General features: G+C 49.3%; 1 protein-coding gene across 3 annotated transcripts in view; it reads right to left on the reverse strand.

Annotated features, from left to right (window-relative positions):
* RUSF1 (RUS family member 1) overlaps window positions 1–15,880 on the reverse strand; it is a 130,644-nt gene that overhangs the window by 16,552 nt on the left and 98,212 nt on the right. For all 3 annotated transcript variants that reach the window (XM_083152190.1, XM_083152191.1, XM_083152192.1), the window contains exons 10-12: window positions 15,694–15,878; window positions 12,832–12,889; window positions 1,197–1,267 (exon numbers count right to left, since the gene is read on the reverse strand). In XM_083152190.1, the coding sequence (XP_083008316.1) occupies window positions 1,197–1,267; window positions 12,832–12,889; window positions 15,694–15,878 (314 nt within the window). The remainder of the gene's footprint in view (window positions 1–1,196; window positions 1,268–12,831; window positions 12,890–15,693; window positions 15,879–15,880) is intronic.

Below are 15,880 nucleotides of genomic sequence, written 5' to 3' on the forward strand. Positions count from 1 at the left end.
ACACACTGCCGTACACCCAGTGATCACACCTGAGCAGCAGCTGGGATAATGCTGGCTCAGTGCTGCACAGTCAGCCGTCTCACAGCCCTTCCTATGGTGTACAGTATATACAGCTCACACACTGCCGCACACCCAGTGATCACACCTGAGCAGCAGCTGGGATAATGCTGGCTCAGTGCTGCACAGTCAGCCGTCTCACAGCCCTTCCTATGGTGTACAGTATATACAGCTCACACACTGCCGCACACCCAGTGATCACACCTGAGCAGCAGCTGGGATAATGCTGGCTCAGTGCTGCACAGTCAGCCGTCTCACAGCCCTTCCTATGGTGTACAGTATATACAGCTCACACACTGCCGCACACCCAGTGATCACACCTGAGCAGCAGCTGGGATAATGCTGGCTCAGTGCTGCACAGTCAGCCGTCTCACAGCCCTTCCTATGGTGTACAGTATATACAGCTCACACACTGCCGCACACCCAGTGATCACACCTGAGCAGCAGCTGGGATAATGCTGGCTCAGTGCTGCACAGTCAGCCGTCTCACAGCCCTTCCTATGGTGTACAGTATATACAGCTCACACACTGCCGTACACCCAGTGATCACACCTGAGCAGCAGCTGGGATAATGCAGGCTCCATTCGGCACAGTCAGCCGTCTCACAGCCCTTCCTATGGTGTACAGTATATACAGCTCACACACTGCCGCACACCCAGTGATCACACCTGAGCAGCAGCTGGGGTAATGCTGGCTCAGTGCTGCACAGTCAGCCGTCTCACAGCCCTTCCTATGGAATACAGTATATACAGCTCACACACTGCCGCACACCCAGTGATCACACCTGAGCTGCAGCTGGGGTAATGCTGGCTCAGTGCTGCACAGTCAGCCGTCTCACAGCCGTTCCTATGGTGTACAGTATATACAGCTCACACACTGCCGCACACCCAGTGATCACACCTCAGCAGCAGCTGGGATAATGCTGGCTCAGTGCGGCACAGTCAGCCGTCTCACAGCCCTTCCTATGGTGTACAGTATATACAGCTCACACACTGCCGCACACCCAGTGATCACACCTGAGCAGCAGCTGGGGTAATGCTGGCTCAGTGCTGCACAGTCAGCCGTCTCACAGCCGTTCCTATGGAATACAGTATATACAGCTCACACACTGGTGCATTATTTCCATATAACCAGCTTACCAGTATCTGTTCTCCAGCCCAGTAGGTAGAGGGAATCATTATCTTTCCTCAACAGCGTCAGAAGGGAGACTCTACAAAATGAGGCCAGAGACAATGTATCAGTCCCACTGTCAGACACTACAGAATGAGGCCAGAGACAGAGACAATGTATCAGCCCCACTGTCAGACACAACAGAATAAGGCCAGAGACAGAGACAATGTATCAGCCCCACTGTCAGACACTACAGAATAAGGCTAGAGACAATCGTGGTTTTTCTGGTTCACTCCTTCTGGCAAATTCCTTCTTAGATGGACAAAACCATGTGCACTGCAGGTGGGGCAGATGTAACTTGTGCAGAGAGAATTAGATGTGGGTGGGGTTTTATGTCAAAGTGAGATCTATATTGCGTGTAAAAATAAACCAGTCAGTATTTTTCCTGCACAGAAGCAAAATAACTCACCCAAATCTAATTCTCTCTGCACATGTTACATCTGCCCCCCTGCAGTGCACATGGTTTTGTCCATCTAAGAAGGATTTTGGTAGAAGGAGTGAACCAGAATAAACCCCAAAGTCTCAGTTCAGCTGTCAGACCTTACAAAATGAGACCAGAGACAATGTATCAGTCCCGTTAACAGACTTTACAGATGCCAGGGATAATGCATCAGTCCGGCTTTCAAACATTGCAGAGATGCCAGAGACAATATATCAGCCCCACTGTCAGACACTACAGAATGAGGCCAGTGACAATGTATCAGTCCTGCTGTCAGACATTACAGAATGAGGCCAGAGACAATGAGGCCAGTGACAATGTATCAGCCCCGCTGTCAGACACTACAGAATGAGGCCAGAGAGTGTATAATTCCCGCTGTCAGACACTACAGAATGAGGCCAGAGACAGTGTATAATTCCCGCTGTCAGACACTACAGAATGAGGCCAGAGACATTGTATCAGTCCTGCTGTCAGACACTACAGAATGAGGCCAGAGAGTGTATAATTCCCGCTGTTAGACACTACAGAATGAGGCCAGAGACAGTGTATAATTCCCGCTGTCAGACACTACAGAATGAGGCCAGAGAGTGTATAACTCCCGCTGTCAGACATTACAGAATGAGGCCAGAGACAATGAGGCCAGTGACAATGTATCAGCCCCGCTGTCAGACACTACAGAATGAGGCCAGAGAGTGTATAATTCCCGCTGTCAGACACTACAGAATGAGGCCAGAGACAGTGTATAATTCCCGCTGTCAGACACTACAGAATGAGGCCAGAGACAGTGTATCAGTCCTGCTGTCAGACACTACAGAATGAGGCCAGAGAGTGTATAACTCCCGCTGTCAGACACTACAGAATGAGGCCAGAGACAGCGTATAATTCCCGCTGTCAGACAGTACAGAATGAGGTCAGAGACAGCGTTTAATTCCCGCTTTCAGACACTACAGAATGAGGCCAGAGACAGTGTATAATTCCCGCTGTCAGACACTACAGAATGAGGCCAGAGACAATGTATCAGCCCCGCTGACAGACACTACAGAATGAGGCCAGAGACAGCGTATAATTCCCGCTGTCAGACAGTACAGAATGAGGCCAGAGACAATGTATCAGCCCCGCTGACAGACACTACAGAATGAGGCCAGAGACAGTGTATAATTCCCGCTGTCAGACACTACAGAATGAGGCCAGAGACAATGTATCAGCCCCGCTGACAGACACTACAGAATGAGGCCAGAGACAGCGTATAATTCCCGCTGTCAGACAGTACAGAATGAGGTCGTCAGAGACAATGTATCAGTCCCGCTGTCAGACACTACAGAATGAGGCCAGAGACAATGTATCAGTCCTGCTGTCAGACAGTACAGAATGAGGCCAGAGACAATGTATCAGCCCCGCTGTCAGACACTACAGAATGAGGCCAGAGACAATGTATCAGTCCTGCTGTCAGACACTACAGAATGAGGCCAGAGACAGCGTATAATTCCCGCTGTCAGACAGTACAGAATGAGGCCAGAGACAATGTATCAGCCCCGCTGTCAGACACTACAGAATGAGGCCAGAGACAATGTATCAGTCCTGCTGTCAGACACTACAGAATGAGGCCAGAGACAATGTATAATTCCCGCTGTCAGACACTACAGAATGAGGCCAGAGACAGTGTATAATTCCTGCTGTCAGACACTACAGAATGATGCCAGAGACAATGTATCAGCCCCGCTGTCAGACACTACAGAATGAGGTCAGAGACAGCGTATAATTCCCGCTGTCAGACACTACAGAATGAGGTCAGAGACAGCGTATAATTCCCGCTGTCAGACACTACAGAATGAGGTCAGAGACAGCGTATAATTCCCGCTGTCAGACACTACAGAATGAGGTCAGAGACAGCGTATAATTCCCGCTGTCAGACACTACAGAATGAGGTCAGAGACAATGTATCAGTCCCGCTGTCAGACAGTACTGAATGAGGTCAGAGACAGCGTATAATTCCCGCTGTCAGACACTACAGAATGAGGCCAGAGACAATGTATCAGTCCTGCTGTCAGACACTACAGAATGAGACCAGAGACAATGTATCAGCCCCGCTGTCAGACACTACAGAATGAGACCAGAGACAATGTATCAGCCCCGCTGTCAGACACTACAGAATGAGGCCAGTGACAACGTATCAGTCCTGCTGTCAGACACTACAGAATGAGGCCAGAGACAATGTATCAGTCCTGCTGTCAGACATTACAGAATGAGGCCAGAGACAGTGTATAATTCCCGCTGTCAGACACTACAGAATGAGGCCAGAGACAGTGTATAATTCCCGCTGTCAGACACTACAGAATGAGGCCAGAGACAATGTATCAGTCCCGCTGTCAGACACTACAGAATGAGGCCAGAGACAATGTATCAGTCCTGCTGTCAGACACTACAGAATGAGACCAGAGACAATGTATCCGCCCCGCTGTCAGACACTACAGAATGAGGCCAGAGACAATGTATCAGCCCCGCTGTCAGACACTACAGAATGAGGCCAGAGACAATGTATCAGTCCTGCTGTCAGACACTACAGAATGAGGTCAGAGACAATGTATCAGTCCTGCTGTCAGACATTACAGAATGAGGCCAGAGACAGTGTATAATTCCCGCTGTCAGACACTACAGAATGAGGCCAGAGACAATGTATCAGTCCCGCTGTCAGACACTACAGAATGAGGCCAGAGACAATGTATCAGTCCTGCTGTCAGACATTACAGAATGAGGCCAGAGACAGTGTATAATTCCCGCTGTCAGACAGTACAGAAGGAGGTCAGAGACAATGTATCAGTCCCGCTGTCAGACACTACAGAATGAGGCCTGAGACAATGTATCAGTCCTGCTGTCAGACAGTACAGAATGAGGCCAGAGACAATGTATCAGTCCTGCTGTCAGACAGTACAGGATGATGCCAGAGACAATGTATCAGTCCTGCTGTCAGACACTACAGAATGAGGCCAGTGACAATGTATCAGTCCTGCTGTCAGACACTACAGAATGAGGCCAGAGACAGTGTATAATTCCCGCTGTCAGACACTACAGAATGAGGCCAGAGACAGTGTATAATTCCTGCTGTCAGACACTACAGAATGATGCCAGAGACAATGTATCAGCCCCGCTGTCAGACACTACAGAATGAGGTCAGAGACAATGTATCAGTCCCGCTGTCAGACAGTACAGAATGAGGTCAGAGACAATGTATCAGTCCTGCTGTCAGACACTACAGAATGAGGCCAGTGACAATGTATCAGTCCTGCTGTCAGACACTACAGAATGAGGCCAGTGACAATGTATCAGTCCTGCTGTCAGACACTACAGAATGAGGCCAGAGACAGTGTATAATTCCCGCTGTCAGACACTACAGAATGAGGCCAGAGACAGTGTATAATTCCCGCTGTCAGACACTACAGAATGAGGCCAGAGACAGTGTATAATTCCTGCTGTCAGACACTACAGAATGAGGTCAGAGACAATGTATCAGTCCCGCTGTCAGACAGTACAGGATGATGCCAGAGACAATGTATCAGTCCTGCTGTCAGACACTACAGAATGAGGCCAGTGACAATGTATCAGTCCTGCTGTCAGACACTACAGAATGAGGCCAGTGACAATGTATCAGTCCTGCTGTCAGACACTACAGAATGAGGCCAGAGACAGTGTATAATTCCCGCTGTCAGACACTACAGAATGAGGCCAGAGACAGTGTATAATTCCTGCTGTCAGACACTACAGAATGATGCCAGAGACAATGTATCAGCCCCGCTGTCAGACACTACAGAATGAGGTCAGAGACAATGTATCAGTCCCGCTGTCAGACAGTACAGAATGAGGTCAGAGACAGCGTATAATTCCCGCTGTCAGACACTACAGAATGAGGTCAGAGACAATGTATCAGTCCTGCTGTCAGACAGTACTGAATGAGGTCAGAGACAGCGTATAATTCCCGCTGTCAGACACTACAGAATGAGGTCAGAGACAGCGTATAATTCCCGCTGTCAGACACTACAGAATGAGGTCAGAGACAATGTATCAGTCCTGCTGTCAGACAGTACTGAATGAGGTCAGAGACAGCGTATAATTCCCGCTGTCAGACACTACAGAATGAGGTCAGAGACAGCGTATAATTCCCGCTGTCAGACACTACAGAATGAGGTCAGAGACAATGTATCAGTCCCGCTGTCAGACAGTACTGAATGAGGTCAGAGACAGCGTATAATTCACGCTGTCAGACACTACAGAATGAGGTCAGAGACAGCGTTTAATTCCCGCTGTCAGACACTACAGAATGAGGCCAGAGACAATGTATCAGTCCTCCTGTCAGACACTACAGAATGAGGCCAGAGACAATGTATCAGTCCTGCTGTCAGACACTACAGAATGAGGCCAGAGACAATGTATCAGTCCTGCTGTCAGACAGTACAGGATGATGCCAGAGACAATGTATCAGCCCCGCTGTCAGACACTACAGAATGAGACCAGAGACAATGTATCAGTCCTGCTGTCAGACACTACAGAATGAGACCAGAGACAATGTATCAGCCCCGCTGTCAGACACTACAGAATGAGACCAGAGACAATGTATCAGTCCCGCTGTCAGACACTACAGAATGAGGCCTGAGACAATGTATCAGTCCTGCTGTCAGACAGTACAGAATGAGGCCAGAGACAATGTATCAGTCCTGCTGTCAGACAGTACAGGATGATGCCAGAGACAATGTATCAGTCCTGCTGTCAGACACTACAGAATGAGGCCAGTGACAATGTATCAGTCCTGCTGTCAGACACTACAGAATGAGGCCAGAGACAGTGTATAATTCCCGCTGTCAGACACTACAGAATGAGGCCAGAGACAGTGTATAATTCCTGCTGTCAGACACTACAGAATGATGCCAGAGACAATGTATCAGCCCCGCTGTCAGACACTACAGAATGAGGTCAGAGACAATGTATCAGTCCCGCTGTCAGACAGTACAGAATGAGGTCAGAGACAATGTATCAGTCCTGCTGTCAGACACTACAGAATGAGGCCAGTGACAATGTATCAGTCCTGCTGTCAGACACTACAGAATGAGGCCAGTGACAATGTATCAGTCCTGCTGTCAGACACTACAGAATGAGGCCAGAGACAGTGTATAATTCCCGCTGTCAGACACTACAGAATGAGGCCAGAGACAGTGTATAATTCCCGCTGTCAGACACTACAGAATGAGGCCAGAGACAGTGTATAATTCCTGCTGTCAGACACTACAGAATGAGGTCAGAGACAATGTATCAGTCCCGCTGTCAGACAGTACAGGATGATGCCAGAGACAATGTATCAGTCCTGCTGTCAGACACTACAGAATGAGGCCAGTGACAATGTATCAGTCCTGCTGTCAGACACTACAGAATGAGGCCAGTGACAATGTATCAGTCCTGCTGTCAGACACTACAGAATGAGGCCAGAGACAGTGTATAATTCCCGCTGTCAGACACTACAGAATGAGGCCAGAGACAGTGTATAATTCCTGCTGTCAGACACTACAGAATGATGCCAGAGACAATGTATCAGCCCCGCTGTCAGACACTACAGAATGAGGTCAGAGACAATGTATCAGTCCCGCTGTCAGACAGTACAGAATGAGGTCAGAGACAGCGTATAATTCCCGCTGTCAGACACTACAGAATGAGGTCAGAGACAATGTATCAGTCCTGCTGTCAGACAGTACTGAATGAGGTCAGAGACAGCGTATAATTCCCGCTGTCAGACACTACAGAATGAGGTCAGAGACAGCGTATAATTCCCGCTGTCAGACACTACAGAATGAGGTCAGAGACAATGTATCAGTCCTGCTGTCAGACAGTACTGAATGAGGTCAGAGACAGCGTATAATTCCCGCTGTCAGACACTACAGAATGAGGTCAGAGACAGCGTATAATTCCCGCTGTCAGACACTACAGAATGAGGTCAGAGACAATGTATCAGTCCCGCTGTCAGACAGTACTGAATGAGGTCAGAGACAGCGTATAATTCACGCTGTCAGACACTACAGAATGAGGTCAGAGACAGCGTTTAATTCCCGCTGTCAGACACTACAGAATGAGGCCAGAGACAATGTATCAGTCCTCCTGTCAGACACTACAGAATGAGGCCAGAGACAATGTATCAGTCCTGCTGTCAGACACTACAGAATGAGGCCAGAGACAATGTATCAGTCCTGCTGTCAGACAGTACAGGATGATGCCAGAGACAATGTATCAGCCCCGCTGTCAGACACTACAGAATGAGACCAGAGACAATGTATCAGTCCTGCTGTCAGACACTACAGAATGAGACCAGAGACAATGTATCAGCCCCGCTGTCAGACACTACAGAATGAGACCAGAGACAATGTATCAGTCCTGCTGTCAGACACTACAGAATGAGACCAGAGACAATGTATCAGCCCCGCTGTCAGACACTACAGAATGAGGCCAGAGACAATGTATCAGTCCTGCTGTCAGACATTACAGAATGAGGCCAGAGACAGTGTATAATTCCCGCTGTCAGACACTACAGAATGAGGCCAGAGACAGTGTATAATTCCCGCTGTCAGACACTACAGAATGAGGCCAGAGACAATGTATCAGTCCCGCTGTCAGACACTACAGAATGAGGCCAGAGACAATGTATCAGTCCTGCTGTCAGACATTACAGAATGAGGCCAGAGACAGTGTATAATTCCCGCTGTCAGACAGTACAGAATGAGGTCAGAGACAATGTATCAGTCCCGCTGTCAGACACTACAGAATGAGGCCAGAGACAATGTATCAGTCCTGCTGTCAGACAGTACAGAATGAGGCCAGAGACAATGTATCAGTCCTGCTGTCAGACAGTACAGGATGATGCCAGAGACAATGTATCAGTCCTGCTGTCAGACACTACAGAATGAGGCCAGAGACAATGTATCAGTCCTGCTGTCAGACACTACAGAATGAGGCCAGTGACAATGTATCAGTCCTGCTGTCAGACACTACAGAATGAGGCCAGTGACAATGTATCAGTCCTGCTGTCAGACACTACAGAATGAGGCCAGAGACAGTGTATAATTCCCGCTGTCAGACACTACAGAATGAGGCCAGAGACAGTGTATAATTCCTGCTGTCAGACACTACAGAATGATGCCAGAGACAATGTATCAGCCCCGCTGTCAGACACTACAGAATGAGGTCAGAGACAATGTATCAGTCCCGCTGTCAGACAGTACAGAATGAGGTCAGAGACAGCGTATAATTCCCGCTGTCAGACACTACAGAATGAGGTCAGAGACAATGTATCAGTCCTGCTGTCAGACAGTACTGAATGAGGTCAGAGACAGCGTATAATTCCCGCTGTCAGACACTACAGAATGAGGTCAGAGACAGCGTATAATTCCCGCTGTCAGACACTACAGAATGAGGTCAGAGACAATGTATCAGTCCTGCTGTCAGACAGTACTGAATGAGGTCAGAGACAGCGTATAATTCCCGCTGTCAGACACTACAGAATGAGGCCAGAGACAGTGTATAATTCCTGCTGTCAGACACTACAGAATAAGGCCAGTGACAATGTATCAGCCCCGCTGACAGACACTACAGAATGAGGTCAGAGACAGCGTTTAATTCCCGCTGTCAGACAGTACAGAATGAGGCCAGAGACAATGTATCAGTCCTGCTGTCAGACACTACAGAATGAGGCCAGAGACAATGTATCAGTCCTGCTGTCAGACAGTACAGGATGATGCCAGAGACAATGTATCAGTCCTGCTGTCAGACACTACAGAATGAGACCAGAGACAATGTATCAGTCCTGCTGTCAGACACTACAGAATGAGACCAGAGACAATGTATCAGCCCCGCTGTCAGACACTACAGAATGAGGCCAGAGACAACGTATCAGTCCTGCTGTCAGACACTACAGAATGAGGCCAGAGACAATGTATCAGTCCTGCTGTCAGACACTACAGAATGAGGCCAGAGACAATGTATCAGTCCTGCTGTCAGACAGTACAGGATGATGCCAGAGACAATGTATCAGTCCTGCTGTCAGACACTACAGAATGAGGCCAGAGACAGCGTATAATTCCCGCTGTCAGACAGTACAGAATGAGGTCAGAGACAATGTATCAGTCCCGCTGTCAGACAGTACAGAATGAGGCCAGAGACAATGTATCAGTCCTGCTGTCAGACATTACAGAATGAGGCCAGAGACAATGTATCAGTCCTGCTGTCAAGACACTACAGAATGAGGCCAGAGACAATGTATCAGTCCTGCTGTCAGACACTACAGAATGAGGCCAGAGACAACGTATCAGTCCTGCTGTCAGACACTACAGAATGAGGCCAGAGACAATGTATCAGCCCTGCTGTCAGACAGTACAGGATGATGCCAGAGACAATGTATCAGTCCTGCTGTCAGACACTACAGAATGAGGCCAGAGACAACGTATCAGTCCTGCTGTCAGACACTACAGAATGAGGCCAGAGTCAATGTATCAGTCCTGCTGTCAGACAGTACAGGATGATGCCAGAGACAAAGTATCAGTCCTGCTGTCAGACACTAGAGGCCAGAGACAGTGTATCATTCCCGCTGTCAGACAGTACAGGATGATGCCAGAGACAGTGTATAATTCCCGCTGTCAGACCCTACAGGATGATGCCAGAGACAGTGTATCATTCCCGCTGTCAGACACTACAGAATGAGGCCAGAGACAATGTATCAGTCCTGCTGTCAGACAGTACAGGATGATGCCAGAGACCATGTATCATTCCCGCTGACAGACACTACAGAATGAGGCCAGAGACAATGTATCAGTCCCGCTGTCAGACATTACAGAATGATGCCAGAGACAATGTATCAGTCCCGCTGTCAGACACTACAGGATGATACAGGTTGGGATCATTTGGTCTACAGCATGATGGTTGACAGTCATTAGGTCGCCACCATTAGGTCGACATGAGTCTAGGTTGAAAGGTCATTAGTTCAACAGTGTCTAGGTCGACAGTGAAAAGGTCGACATGGGGTTTCTCACTGCTTTTTGACAGGCGACATGGAGATAGTTTAAAGTGCACCGCATCCCCTAGCATCGCTCGCTACACTCGGCGCACTATTTTATTCTCCCACCACGCCCTAGTAAAAGGTAGGGCATGAAATACCGCCTGTCGGCACATGTCGGCTCAAAAAACAGTGAAAAACCCCTTGTCGACCTTTTGACTGTCGACCTAGACATTGTCGAACTAATGACCTGTCGAACTAATGAGCTTTCAACCTATAACCATCTCAACCTAATGACTGTCGACCATCATGCTGTAGACCAAATGCCGCATCCTGGGAAATACAGAATTGCCGACACCCAGTGCTTTGCGTTTTAACACAGCAGCACTTTAACTGCGATTTAATGTGGTGGGGGTGGGGGTCGCGGAGGTCTGGAGTCTATGACAGCATTAAAGAGTCCCTGCGCCTCTACAAAAACTGGCTCGATTTGGATTACAAATTTAGCAGGAAGGTTGAGGACCACATCCCGCTTTAAAACATCCAGAGGAGGGAGTCGGCAAATCGTGTCAACTTGAGCCACTCCTTACATCCACATCTGGTCCTCCCTCCCTACTGCCCCAATTGGGTATACCATCCCAGCACCATACAGGACGCTTTATTGTCTCAGCCCTACACAGGACTTCTTTGGGACTTTACGGGCTATACATACACCCCAGTTTGGTCTGGTGAAATCTGAATTTTATATGTATTGCATTTTAAGATTTTCAATTGTATTTTGGCTATGTGCTATTTTTAGATAATAAATCTTTTTGTACTAGATCAACCAATCCATCATTTTTTTCATCCTTATCTATAGAATTTATAACAACATTTTTTGACCAAGCGCAGCTCACAACCCCACATCCCTCTTTTTGCCTCTACAAAAATGCCCACCGCCACAGAGAAAACATGCTAGAAGTACTCCTGCACCTCCAGCGGCTGACTCCTTTGCTGCAGCAGCCATTTTTGGAGGTGCGCTGGGTCTCGAATGCTATCAGAGATTCTATGTCTCCGCTACACTGATCCACCCCACAATTAAAAGATTTATCTCCCTCTGGGCAACGAACATGAAACCACCTATGGAAATGAGCATGTAATCCTGCCTGGCAACGAGCATGGAATCCCCCCTGGCAACAAGCACCGAAAGTCTGGCAACGAGCATGGAACCCCCTATGGCAATGAGCATGCAATCCCCCTTGGCAACAAGCATATAATCCCCTCTGGCAATGAGCATGGTTAGCATTACTGCCTCACAGCACTGAGGTCATGGGTTCGATTCCCAGCATGGCCCAAACTGTGTGGAGTTTGTATATTCTCCCTGTACTCCCTAGAATGTCTGTGTGTGCATGTGCATGTGGTAGGGAATATAGATTGTAAGCTCCACGGGGTCAGGGACTGATGTGAATGTTCAAATATTTTCTGTAAAGTGCTGCGGAATAGGGACCTTATTCTGATTAATTTGGTCCTTCAGGCGTGCGCACAGAGGACCGATGTTTTGTTTCTGCGCATGTGCATCCTTCACGCCGAGCGGGGGTGGAAAAGGGCGAGGACGCTGGGCATCCCATTAACATATGGAAACGCCCAGCGTTCCATGGGCGTTCCCAGGCTAATGAGGCCGTAACGGACATGTGATGGGCAGTCAGCTGACATCACCGGATGTCAGACACCCGCCCTGTCCTTGCACATAGCGTCCGCATACATAGGTCACTCTGAACATCGAGCACGGGAGAAATCAATCATTCGCCTGCGAATGGATAATTATGTGAATCATCCATTCACAGCCGTGCTTGGGGGGTGCTACATGCAAGATGGGGGGGCACTGCGGGCGGAGGACGGCGTCTGATGGACTTGCAAGGCTGCGACCCTGTGTGTGCGCTATATAAGAAACTGTTAATAAAGGTAAATAAATGAAGTTCCAGTAAACCTTATTTTCTAGTTCTAGGGACCTTCAGTCATTCGCTCCTTATGTAAAGCACATTTCTGACACCGCCATCGCCAGGATTTGCACCCATGACGTATATATTGATATTGATAATGACATATTAGATAAACGATGATTTCAAAACTACAAATGAATCAATTCATTGTAAAATAAAACACCCAGTACCTGGAGGCGACCAAATTCAGGGGGACCCCGAGACTTACAGGCACCTGGCAGCCAAGACCTGCAGAGGAAAAACATTTCATTGGTCACAATTGTATAGCATATGACGGCGGGTCACCTGGGAGTGTGTAACACATGACACTATGATGGCGGGTCACCTGGGAGTATGTAACACATCACACTATGACGGCGGGTCACCTGGGAGTGTGTAACACATCACACTATGATGGCGGGTCACCTGGTAGTGTGTAACACATGACACTATGACGGCGGGTCACCTGGGAGTGTGTAACATCACGCTATGACGGCGGGTCACCTGGGAGTGTGTAACATCACACTATGACGGCGGGTCACCTGGGAGAGTGTAACACATCACACTATGATGGCGGGTCACCTGGGAGTGTGTAACACATCACACTATGATGGCGGGTCACCTGGGAGAGTGTAACATCACACTATGATGGCGGGTCACCTGGGAGTATGTAACACATCACACTATGACGGCGGGTCACCTGGGAGAGTGTAACACATCACACTATGGTGGCGGGTCACCGGGGAGTGTGTAACACATCACACTATTATGGCGGGTCACCTGGGAGAGTGTAACACATCACACTATGATGGCGGATCACCTGGGAGAGTGTAACATATCACACTATGACGGCGGGTCACCGGGGAGTGTGTATCATCACACTATGACGACGGGTCACCTGGGAGAGTGTAACACATCACACTATGATGGCGGGTCACCTGGGAGTGTGTAACACATCACACTAATATGGCGGGTCACCTGGGAGTGTGTAACACATCACACTATGACGGCGGGTCACCTGGGAGAGTGTAACATCACACTATGACGGCGGGTCACCTGGGAGAGTGTAACACATCACACTATGACGGCGGGTCACCTGGAAGAGTGTAACACATCACACTATGATGGCGGGTCACCTGGGAGTGTGTAACATCACACTATGACGGTGGGACACCTGGGAGAGTGTAACACATCACACTATGACGGCGGGTCACCTGGGAGAGTGTAACACATCACACTATGACGGCGGGTCACCTGGAAGAGTGTAACACATCGCACTATGATGGCAGGTCACCTGGGAGTGTGTAACATCACACTATGATGGCGGATCACCTGGGAGAGTGTAACACATCACACTATGATGCGGGTCACCGGGGAGTGTGTAACACATCACACTATGACGGCGGGTCACCTGGGAGAGTGTAACATCACACTATGACGGCGGGTCACCTGGGAGTGTGTATCATCACACTATGACGGCGGGTCACCTGGAAGAGTGTAACATCACACTATGATGGCAGGTCACCTGGGAGAGTGTAACACATCACACTATGATGGCGGGTCACCTGGGAGAGTGTAACATCACACTATGACGGTGGGACACCTGGGAGAGTGTAACACATCACACTATGATGGCGGGTCACCTGGGAGAGTGTAACATCACACTATGACGGCGGGTCACCTGGGAGTGTGTAACACATGACACTATGACGGCGGGTCACCTGGAAGAGTGTAACATCACACTATGACGACAGATCACCTGGGAGAGTGTAACACATCACACTATGATGGGCGATCACCTGGGAGAGTGTAACACATCACACTACGACGGCGGGTCACCTGGGAGTGTGTAACACATCACACTATGACGGCGGGTCACCTGGGAGTGTGTAACATCACACTATGACGGCGGGTCACCTGGGAGAGTGTAACACATCACACTATGATGGCGGGTCACCTGGGAGTGTGTAACATCACACTATGACGGCGGGTCACCTGGGAGTGTGTATCATCACACTATGACGGCGGGTCACCGGGGAGTGTGTAACACATCACACTATGATGGCGGGTCACCTGGGAGAGTGTAACATCACACTATGACGGCGGGTCACCTGGGAGTGTGTAACACATCACACTATGACGGCGGGTCACCTGGGAGTGTGTAACACATCACACTATGACGGCGGGTCACCTGGGAGTATGTAACACATCACACTATGATGGCGGGTCACCTGGGAGTGTGTAACACATCACACTATGACGGCGGGTCACCTGGGAGTGTGTAACACATCACACTATGACGGCGGGTCACCTGGGAGAGTGTAACATCACACTATGATGGCGGGTCACCTGGGAGTGTGTAACATCACACTATGACGGCGGTTCACCTGGGAGAGTGTAACACATCACACTATGACGGCGGGTCACCTGGGAGAGTGTAACACATCACACTATGACGGCGGGTCACCTGGGAGAGTGTAACACATCACACTATGACGGCGGGTCACCTGGGAGAGTGTAACATCACACTATGATGGCGGGTCACCTGGGAGTGTGTAACATCACACTATGACGGCGGGTCACCTGGGAGAGTGTAACACATCACACTATGACGGTGGGTCACCTGGGAGAGTGTAACACATCACACTATGATGGCGGGTCACCTGGGAGAGTGTAACATCACACTATGACGGCGGGTCACCTGGGAGTGTGTAACACATCACACTATGACGGCGGGTCACCTGGGAGAGTGTAACATCACACTATGACGGTGGGTCACCTGGGAGTGTGTAACACATCACACTATGATGGCGGATCACCTGGGAGAGTGTATCATCACACTATGACGGCGGGTCACCTGGGAGAGTGTAACACATCACACTATGACGGCGGGTCACCTGGGAGAGTGTAACACATCACACTATGATGGCGGGTCACCTGGGAGTGTGTAACATCACACTATGACGGCGGGTCACCTGGGAGTGTGTAACATCACACTATGACGGCGGGTCACCTGGGAGAGTGTAACACATCACACTATGACGGCGGGTCACCTGGGAGTAGTGGTTCTCTGCAATTCGCTTCAGCTGGACTCAGAATCCGCCCATCTTGCAGAAAGTGATGCAGTACAATGCTGAGCCGTGATTGGTTGAGCGTTTCCATCACAATGGAGCGGACAGCTCGGTAATTTGCATATAGGTGAAGGGAAGTGAGGCAGAAGAACAGGAGATAGGTGACCCT

Source organism: Crinia signifera, chromosome 7, assembly GCF_055691185.1.
Source record: "Crinia signifera chromosome 7, ASM5569118v1, whole genome shotgun sequence".
Classification (NCBI taxonomy): domain Eukaryota; kingdom Metazoa; phylum Chordata; class Amphibia; order Anura; family Myobatrachidae; genus Crinia; species Crinia signifera.